Below are 11,270 nucleotides of genomic sequence, written 5' to 3'. Positions count from 1 at the left end.
TTTGTGTGAATGCTTTGTGTGTGTGTGTGTGTGTGTGTGTGTGTGTGTGTGTTTTGACACTGTCACAGACTCAGTTGTCAGGTCGAGTCTCCGTCTCTCCTCCACCAGACCAACAGACCTCTTCAGCGCAAACATTCACATCAAAGACAGACTATAAAATCTGAAATGCTTTTTATTGAAAGATTACAAACTGAATGCATAGGAATTGGATTATGCACTCTAATAATAAAATACTGCAAAATGCAATTTTGATATGCAGGTTTTTAAAAAAGCACACATTTTTCATGGCCAAACCTCTGACCTCATTATAACTTTAATAAACAACACTTGAGAAGAGATTACGAGATATCGCTTATGGGACATTTGACATATGAATGCATTTCAAATTATTTTCATGATTTAAAGATCATCTATGAGTGAAATTCTTCCTATTTATTTAAAAAAATGCATGCAGTTAGAAATAGACTGCAATATACTACATATTGTAGTGCAGAAGACATGCTGGTGCAATCAAACAAGTTGCTTTGAATATAAAATTGGTCATAATATAAGCATAAATATGATGTAGGAGAATATACCACCAGCAGGGTGCAGTGATGTTATTTGTGTTGTTGTATTGTTGATCAGCAGCAGAGGGCAGTAGAGGCTCGTGTTGTATTATTGTGCATCAACAGTAGGCGGCAGTAGAGTTCCAGTCAATGCTGTGTGTTTCTATTGCGTGTCACCAGCAGAGGGCAGTGTAGAATTATTTTTGCTGTATTCAGACTCAAATTGGAGGTTTAAAGAGCTTCATTGGAAAGCGACCTTACTCATGGCAGGCGCCATATTGAACTGAACGCGGATGAAAACGAGGCTGAGAGGGATATACGTCACAAATCTCATTTTCACAACTTTCCAAACTATTATCCCTCACAGGCTCGTTTTCATTCCTTTCACAAATCAATAAATAAACATGGTGTATTAGCCTAATAATGTCAATACAATAAAATAAAGGCTTTTATGCAGTCTGGTTGACCTCTTTCATTATATGGCAGTATGGTTTCTTAGCACTTGTTTTAAATTAGGCTAATGATAATTACTACCTCCTTCCCAAATCCCTACAGTAACCTTTAGACACTTTTAGATTTTAATGAAGATTTTATTAACCCGTCTTCCTCCCAAAGGTTCCCACAATGTAGGTGATTTCAGCTTTTAATTCATTTTCAAATCAAGCGAACTGATCCCATAGTATTAACAGGTTTTTGGACATACAGTAGTCCCAGATGTAAATACACGAAAATCTGTCTTCTAAAAATCTATTCGCTAGTACTAAAATGTACCATGGTAATACCACGTTTTGGCCATGGTATACCAATGCACTCTTTAGTACGTATTTGTATAGCAAAGTACTACAGTATTACGTCTTGACCTTTTGTATAGGTAAGTTAGGGTTAGGTAAAAACCCCTCATTTCTGAAGCTGTTGTCTCTCCGGAGTGCGCTCGTGCGCATGCGCAGTCTCCGCCTGCAGCTCTGTGTGTGTGTGTGTGTGTGTGTGTGTGTGTGTGTGTTTTGACACTGTCACAGACTCAGTTGTCAGGTCGAGTCTCCGTCTCTCCTCCACCAGACCAACAGACCTCTTCAGCGCAAACATTCACATCAAAGACAGACTATAAAATCTGAAATGCTTTTTATTGAAAGATTACAAACTGAATGCATAGGAATTGGATTATGCACTCTAATAATAAAATACTGCAAAATGCAATTTTGATATGCAGGTTTTTAAAAAAGCACACATTTTTCATGGCCAAACCTCTGACCTCATTATAACTTTAATAAACAACACTTGAGAAGAGATTACGAGATATCGCTTATGGGACATTTGACATATGAATGCATTTCAAATTATTTTCATGATTTAAAGATCATCTATGAGTGAAATTCTTCCTATTTATTTAAAAAAATGCATGCAGTTAGAAATAGACTGCAATATACTACATATTGTAGTGCAGAAGACATGCTGGTGCAATCAAACAAGTTGCTTTGAATATAAAATTGGTCATAATATAAGCATAAATATGATGTAGGAGAATATACCACCAGCAGGGTGCAGTGATGTTATTTGTGTTGTTGTATTGTTGATCAGCAGCAGAGGGCAGTAGAGGCTCGTGTTGTATTATTGTGCATCAACAGTAGGCGGCAGTAGAGTTCCAGTCAATGCTGTGTGTTTCTATTGCGTGTCACCAGCAGAGGGCAGTGTAGAATTATTTTTGCTGTATTCAGACTCAAATTGGAGGTTTAAAGAGCTTCATTGGAAAGCGACCTTACTCATGGCAGGCGCCATATTGAACTGAACGCGGATGAAAACGAGGCTGAGAGGGATATACGTCACAAATCTCATTTTCACAACTTTCCAAACTATTATCCCTCACAGGCTCGTTTTCATTCCTTTCACAAATCAATAAATAAACATGGTGTATTAGCCTAATAATTTCAATACAATAAAATAAAGGCTTTTATGCAGTCTGGTTGACCTCTTTCATTATATGGCACTATGTTCTTAGCACTTGTTTTAAATTAGGCTAATGATAATTACTACCTCCTTCCCAAATCCCTACAGTAACCTTTAGACACTTTTAGATTTTAATGAAGATTTTATTAACCCGTCTTCCTCCCAAAGGTTCCCACAATGTAGGTGATTTCAGCTTTTAATTCATTTTCAAATCAAGCGAACTGATCCCATAGTATTAACAGGTTTTTGGACATACAGTAGTCCCAGATGTAAATACACGAAAATCTGTCTTCTAAAAATCTATTCGCTAGTACTAAAATGTACCATGGTAATACCACGTTTTGGCCATGGTATACCAATGCACTCTTTAGTACGTATTTGTATAGCAAAGTACTACAGTATTACGTCTTGACCTTTTGTATAGGTAAGTTAGGGTTAGGTAAAAACCCCTCATTTCTGAAGCTGTTGTCTCTCCGGAGTGCGCTCGTGCGCATGCGCAGTCTCCGCCTGCAGCTCGGTCCGTGGCGGCTGCTGCTGCTGTCTCTGTCCGCCGCTCCGAGAAGCTCCGTGTTTTTCCGCCGCGTTCTCGCCCGTTTATGCGTCCGAATCCGCCCGCGCTGCTCGGTCCGTGCTCCCGGTAAAAGGCTCGTCTCACCACGGCTCCGGGCGTTATGCGCTCAAATGAGGCCTACACGCTGAAGCTGTCCTCCTCTTCCTCCTGCTCCTCCTCCTCCTCCCATGCATAAATCTCACCGTGATGGCTGATGATCAACAACAACAGCCCGGTGCTCCCGGAGCGTCCCTGCAGAGCCCCGAAGCGACGGCGCTGCAGTACAACAAGATCAAGAATTCCATTTGGTAAGAGATCCGATCAGTGTCCGATCTCAAAAACAGTCCAGCACATCTCACACACATCTCTGCGCTCAGAGAGAGAGGGAGACGCGGCACCTTGCGTGCTTGTAACGGGATGTCTGATTTCCATTGCATGTGATGTTTGACTGTTTACATAGGATGTCTGATGTCAAATGGACGGCAGGCCTACATATAGTTGCAATGCATATCTGCTTTCAGTGCATGTGATTATGGCTGGTTTATAATTGCATTCGATTGTCTGATTCCATTGCATGGTACAGCTGATTTCAAATGTCAGTGATTATATGATGTCATTGCATTGCTATTTCTACTTCAATTGCATTTGGATGTCTGATTTTATTGCATGGATTTTCTGATGTCACTGCATGGGATGTCTGATTTCAGTGCATTGATTGGATGATTTCGTTGCATGGCATATCTGATTTGAGTGCATGTGATTATGGCTGGTTTATAATTGCATTCGATTGTCTGATTTCATTGCTTGTATCTGATGTCTGATTTAATTGCATGGTACAGCTGATTTCAAAATGCAAGTGATATATATGATGTCATTGCATTGCATTGCTATTTCTACTTCCATTGATTTTGGATGTCTGATTTTATTGCATGGATTTTCTGATTTCAGTGCATGTCAAATCTGATTTCACTGCATGGGGATGTCTGATTTCATTCCATGGATTATGATTTTGTTGCATGGCATATTTCAGTGCATGTGATTATTATTCTATGACTGCATTAGATTGTCGGATTTTCTGATGTCACTGCATGGGATGTTTGATTTCAATGCATGTCAAATCTGATTTCAAATAATATCTGATTTCATTCCATGGATTGTATGATTTCATTGCATGGCATATCTGATTTGAGTGCATGTGATTATGGTGTTTATGACTGCATTTGATTGTCAGATTTTATTGCTTGGATATGATGTCTGATTTTATTGCATGGATTTTCTAATGTCACTGCATGTGATTATGTCTGATTTCTAATTTCATTTGCATTGGGATGTCTGATTTCATTGCTTACATATGATATCTGATTTTCTTGCATGGATTTTTTGATGTCACTGCTTGGGATGTAATTGCATAGGATGTCTGATTTCATTCTGTGGCATCCATGTAATGTATAATCTCAATGCATGTGATTATGTCTGATATTTAATTTTATTGCATTTGAATGTCTGATTTCAGTTGCAATGGATGCATGATTTTATTGCAATAATCTCATTGATTTTCTGATGTCATTGAACGAGATGCATTTTAAATCAGATATGGCATGCAATTACATCAGAAAATCAACGAGATAAAATCAGACACCATCCCCACCCCATGCAATAAAATCATGCATCCATTGCAACAGAATCAGACATCCAAACACAATGAAATCAGACATCCCGTGTAGTGACATCAGAAAATCCATGCAATAAAATCAGACACCGTCCCCATGTAATAGAATCAGACATCATATCCGAGCAATTAAAACAGATATCCCAATGCAATTATAAATCAGACATGCACTGAAATCAGATATACCATGCAGTGACATCTGACATATCATGCAATGACTTCAGAAAATCAATTAGACAAAATCAAACAAAGTCCTCATGCAATAAAATCAGACATCATATCCAAGCAATGAAATCATTCAACCCAATGCATGTGTGTGTGTGTGTGTGTGTGTGTGTGTGTGTGTGTTTTGACACTGTCACAGACTCAGTTGTCAGGTCGAGTCTCCGTCTCTCCTCCACCAGACCAACAGACCTCTTCAGCGCAAACATTCACATCAAAGACAGACTATAAAATCTGAAATGCTTTTTATTGAAAGATTACAAACTGAATGCATAGGAATTGGATTATGCACTCTAATAATAAAATACTGCAAAATGCAATTTTGATATGCAGGTTTTTAAAAAAGCACACATTTTTCATGGCCAAACCTCTGACCTCATTATAACTTTAATAAACAACACTTGAGAAGAGATTACGAGATATCGCTTATGGGACATTTGACATATGAATGCATTTCAAATTATTTTCATGATTTAAAGATCATCTATGAGTGAAATTCTTCCTATTTATTTAAAAAAATGCATGCAGTTAGAAATAGACTGCAATATACTACATATTGTAGTGCAGAAGACATGCTGGTGCAATCAAACAAGTTGCTTTGAATATAAAATTGGTCATAATATAAGCATAAATATGATGTAGGAGAATATACCACCAGCAGGGTGCAGTGATGTTATTTGTGTTGTTGTATTGTTGATCAGCAGCAGAGGGCAGTAGAGGCTCGTGTTGTATTATTGTGCATCAACAGTAGGCGGCAGTAGAGTTCCAGTCAATGCTGTGTGTTTCTATTGCGTGTCACCAGCAGAGGGCAGTGTAGAATTATTTTTGCTGTATTCAGACTCAAATTGGAGGTTTAAAGAGCTTCATTGGAAAGCGACCTTACTCATGGCAGGCGCCATATTGAACTGAACGCGGATGAAAACGAGGCTGAGAGGGATATACGTCACAAATCTCATTTTCACAACTTTCCAAACTATTATCCCTCACAGGCTCGTTTTCATTCCTTTCACAAATCAATAAATAAACATGGTGTATTAGCCTAATAATTTCAATACAATAAAATAAAGGCTTTTATGCAGTCTGGTTGACCTCTTTCATTATATGGCACTATGTTCTTAGCACTTGTTTTAAATTAGGCTAATGATAATTACTACCTCCTTCCCAAATCCCTACAGTAACCTTTAGACACTTTTAGATTTTAATGAAGATTTTATTAACCCGTCTTCCTCCCAAAGGTTCCCACAATGTAGGTGATTTCAGCTTTTAATTCAGTCATTTTCAAATCAAGCGAACTGATCCCATAGTATTAACAGGTTTTTGGACATACAGTAGTCCCAGATGTAAATACACGAAAATCTGTCTTCTAAAAATCTATTCGCTAGTACTAAAATGTACCATGGTAATACCACGTTTTGGCCATGGTATACCAATGCACTCTTTAGTACGTATTTGTATAGCAAAGTACTACAGTATTACGTCTTGACCTTTTGTATAGGGTTAGGTAGGTTAGGTAAAAACCCCTCATTTCTGAAGCTGTTGTCTCTCCGGAGTGCGCTCGTGCGCATCCGCCTGCACCGCCTGCAGCTCGGTCCGTGGCGGCTGCTGCTGCTGTCTCTGTCCGCCGCTCCGAGAAGCTCCGTGTTTTTCCGCCGCGTTCTCGCCCGTTTATGCGTCCGAATCCGCCCGCGCTGCTCGGTCCGTGCTCCCGGTAAAAGGCTCGTCTCACCACGGCTCCGGGCGTTATGCGCTCAAATGAGGCCTACATGCTGAAGCTGTCCTCCTCTTCCTCTTCCTCCTCCTCCTCCCATGCATGAATCTCACCGTGATGGCTGATGATCAACAACAACAGCCCGGTGCTCCCGGAGCGTCCCTGCAGAGCCCCGAAGCGACGGCGCTGCAGTACAACAAGATCAAGAATTCCATTTGGTAAGAGATCCGATCAGTGTCCGATCTCAAAAACAGTCCAGCACATCTCACACACATCTCTGCGCTCAGAGAGAGAGGGAGACGCGGCACCTTGCGTGCTTGTAACGGGATGTCTGATTTCCATTGCATGTGATGTTTGACTGTTTACATAGGATGTCTGATGTCAAATGGACGGCAGGCCTACATATAGTTGCAATGCATATCTGCTTTCAGTGCATGTGATTATGGCTGGTTTATAATTGCATTCGATTGTCTGATTCCATTGCATGGTACAGCTGATTTCAAATGTCAGTGATTATATGATGTCATTGCATTGCTATTTCTACTTCAATTGCATTTGGATGTCTGATTTTATTGCATGGATTTTCTGATGTCACTGCATGGGATGTCTGATTTCAGTGCATTGATTGGATGATTTCGTTGCATGGCATATCTGATTTGAGTGCATGTGATTATGGCTGGTTTATAATTGCATTCGATTGTCTGATTCCATTGCATGGTACAGCTGATTTCAAATGTCAGTGATTATATGATGTCATTGCATTGCTATTTCTACTTCAATTGCATTTGGATGTCTGATTTTATTGCATGGATTTTCTGATGTCACTGCATGGGATGTCTGATTTCAGTGCATTGATTGGATGATTTCGTTGCATGGCATATCTGATTTGAGTGCATGTGATTATGGCTGGTTTATAATTGCATTCGATTGTCTGATTTCATTGCTTGTATCTGATGTCTGATTTAATTGCATGGTACAGCTGATTTCAAAATGCAAGTGATATATATGATGTCATTGCATTGCATTGCTATTTCTACTTCCATTGATTTTGGATGTCTGATTTTATTGCATGGATTTTCTGATGTCACTGCATGGGGATGTCTGATTTCATTCCATGGATTATGATTTTGTTGCATGGCATATTTCAGTGCATGTGATTATTATTCTATGACTGCATTAGATTGTCGGATTTTCTGATGTCACTGCATGGGATGTTTGATTTCAATGCATGTCAAATCTGATTTCAAATAATATCTGATTTCATTCCATGGATTGTATGATTTCATTGCATGGCATATCTGATTTGAGTGCATGTGATTATGGTGTTTATGACTGCATTAGATTGTCAGATTTTATTGCTTGGATATGATGTCTGATTTTATTGCATGGATTTTCTAATGTCACTGCATGTGATTATGTCTGATTTCTAATTTCATTTGCATTGGGATGTCTGATTTCATTGCTTACATATGATATCTGATTTTCTTGCATGGATTTTTTGATGTCACTGCTTGGGATGTAATTGCATAGGATGTCTGATTTCATTCTGTGGCATCCATGTAATGTATAATCTCAATGCATGTGATTATGTCTGATATTTAATTTTATTGCATTTGAATGTCTGATTTCAGTTGCAATGGATGCATGATTTTATTGCAATAATCTCATTGATTTTCTGATGTCATTGAACGAGATGCATTTTAAATCAGATATGGCATGCAATTACATCAGAAAATCAACGAGATAAAATCAGACACCATCCCCACCCCATGCAATAAAATCATGCATCCATTGCAACAGAATCAGACATCCAAACACAATGAAATCAGACATCCCGTGTAGTGACATCAGAAAATCCATGCAATAAAATCAGACACCGTCCCCATGTAATAGAATCAGACATCATATCCGAGCAATTAAAACAGATATCCCAATGCAATTATAAATCAGACATGCACTGAAATCAGATATACCATGCAGTGACATCTGACATATCATGCAATGACTTCAGAAAATCAATTAGACAAAATCAAACAAAGTCCTCATGCAATAAAATCAGACATCATATCCAAGCAATGAAATCATTCAACCCAATGCAATGAAATTGGAAATCAGGCATAATCTCATGAACTGAAATCAGATATTGCTTGCATTTTAAATCAGATATGCCATGCAATGACAAGTAATATCTGATTTCAGTGCATGTGATTATGTCTGATTTATAATTGCATTGGGATGTCTGTTTTAATTGCTTGGATATGATGTCTGATTCTATTGCATGGGGACGGTGTCTGATTTTATTGCATGGATCTTCTGATGTCATTGCAATGGCATTTCTGATTTCAGATGCAAGTAATATCTGATCTCAGTACAAAGTCTCTCTAATTTAATTGCATTTGGATGTCTGATTTTAGTTGCAACGGATGTATGATTTCATTGCATGGGGATGATGTCTAATCACATTGCATGGATTATCTGATATCATTGCATGCAATGTCTGATTTCAGTTAAATGCGACGTCTGATTGATTTTGAAAGTCCACTTGTACCTCATTTCCCATAAAAATCAGACATGAAAATGATTTTAGATGATCTACATGCACTTAACATGCGATGTCCATAAAAGCTTAATTTCTCCAGAACCAACAAACCTGTTAAATGAATAGACAGCTGTCTCTACCAGAACTCTACCTTTGACACTGTCATTAAGAATTAAAGAAGAGCCGGTGTTTTTTCTTTCTTTCTACGAATTCTTTTATCTTAAACAAGCGCAACCAACTCCAAAAAACACCCTGCCTGTTATCAGGAACTCAACAGCATGTCTTGTTTTTTTTTTCATTGTGTTCATACTTGAAGCACAACCAGTCTAATAATCAGTTTTTCTTGTTTTACAGCAAATCAGTACAATCAAAAGTGGAGAGTATATTGGTAAGTCTCTCATGCCATTAATTATAAACATTTAGGCAATGTGCTTCCAGTTTTGTATTATCAGACAGGTAGTTTGGACTCTAATTTGAGATTCTGCATTATAATGCAGATGTGTTCTATATTAATGCAGCAAGTTGCAATATAAACCTTAAACCGTAATCATTGGTTGAGGATTTTAAATATTATTTATAAATGTAACTAGCCTATTTATGAATAATAAAGTCTTATCATATTGCAGTTGCCACTGTTTCTAAAATGAATTAGTATTTTTAGAGATAATATTGGGCAAGTATTACATTAATAATGTTGCTATAATTGTGTTATAAATATTTTTTCATTAACAGACTTTAAAATAAAAAAAGACTTTTCCTGTGAATATTTTAGATTTTCTATCAAATATCAAACTAAAGGTTTTACTATGATTTTTTTGTGACATTTTTTTATTTATTTCTACTACTGAATTTACAATAGCTTTTTCTGCTGATATGGCATTAAGTAATGAATAAATATTTTAAATATCAGTGTAACTCTGGCCTTTGGCTTCCCAGCTATCTATTTATCAGCATCAGCCACTGATGAACCAGATAAACCAGCATCTGGTTCATTCATCACACTGGAAATGGAAGGTCAAGCTGAGCACATTGCATTGTGGGATGCAGTATTGTGTGTCAAGTGCTCTGGTTGTATAATGCACACTTATGCTGGTGTAGAAGATCATAGGAGTATTACATCTCCACCGGAGACATACTGCATGCTGTAGGAATAGTGTGAGTATTATGGTAGTACATTATTAAAAACATTGAACAAGACATTTAAAAATGCAGATTCAGCATTCAGTTTTTAAATGTAGAAAACGTGTTTATGAATTGTTTTGCATTTGTGAATGTGGTCATTAGTTTGTGAGTCATATTTGGAGAATGTGTTCATTTTGAGATTATTCTGATCGTGTAAAGAATATGTTAGTGATGTTCATTACTGTCTGACAGTGTGATTTATTTTTAGTTCCAGCGTGTGTGTGTCATCTAAAGGCCACTCACTTTTATCAAAACAGCATTTTCTACAGCAGTTGTCATCGTCAAATAATCCATAGTTATTAGTCAACAGGGAGTATCGTAGTGTCCTGCTATATCTTTCTTAGATGGATGATGTATTTGTCATAATTCTTCCTTTGCATGTTTGTAGAATTTGTAGAATTTTCACTCCAAAATTGCTAGTAAATTTCACAATCACAGCAACACATTGAGTTAAATGTAAAATTTAGATTTAGAAAGACTGAAATAGTATTTTCTTGTCAAACGTACTCTGTTTTATTTACAACTTTGAAAAATCATGACTGTTAACGCAAATTCTTTAATATATTTTTAGCAATTATTTACTAACACGTTTTTAACATTTTAAAGTACTAACACGTTTTTAACATTTTAAAGTACTAACATGTTTTATTAAAACATATTAAACAAAATACACATTTTTAACATTTTAAACTACTAACATCTTTTTTTTTTACATTTTAAACAAAGAACTAACATGTTTTTTTTTACATTTTAAACAAAGAACTAACATGTTTTTTTTTACATTTTAAACAAAGAACTAACATGTTTTTTTTTACATTTTAAACAAAGAACTAACATGTTTTTTTTTACATTTTAAACAAAGAACTAACATGTTTTTTTTTACATTTTAAACAAAGAACTAACATGTTTTT

At 36.9% G+C, this 11,270-nt stretch overlaps 1 protein-coding gene across 3 annotated transcripts in view; it reads left to right on the top strand.

Annotated features, from left to right (window-relative positions):
* The first annotated feature begins 2,874 nt into the window (after positions 1–2,874).
* LOC107741823 (DNA-binding protein RFX7-like) overlaps positions 2,875–11,270 on the top strand; it is a 16,140-nt gene continuing 7,744 nt past the window's right edge. For 2 of the 3 annotated variants that reach the window (XM_016554603.1, XM_016554601.1), the window contains exons 1-2: positions 6,515–6,856; positions 9,532–9,565. In XM_016554603.1, coding sequence (XP_016410089.1) covers positions 6,741–6,856; positions 9,532–9,565 — 150 coding nt within the window. In that variant the 5' untranslated portion in view covers positions 6,515–6,740. Of the gene's footprint in view, positions 3,348–6,514; positions 6,857–9,531; positions 9,566–11,270 lie in introns of those variants that run through there. The other variant, XM_016554602.1, reaches the window with a different exon arrangement.

Source organism: Sinocyclocheilus rhinocerous, unplaced genomic scaffold (genome assembly GCF_001515625.1).
Source record: "Sinocyclocheilus rhinocerous isolate Xijiao unplaced genomic scaffold, SAMN03320098_v1.1 scaffold1367, whole genome shotgun sequence".
Taxonomy (NCBI): Eukaryota; Metazoa; Chordata; class Actinopteri; order Cypriniformes; family Cyprinidae; genus Sinocyclocheilus; species Sinocyclocheilus rhinocerous.
Note: the sequence above shows the minus strand (reverse complement) of the source record. Positions and strands in the feature narration are given on the sequence as shown.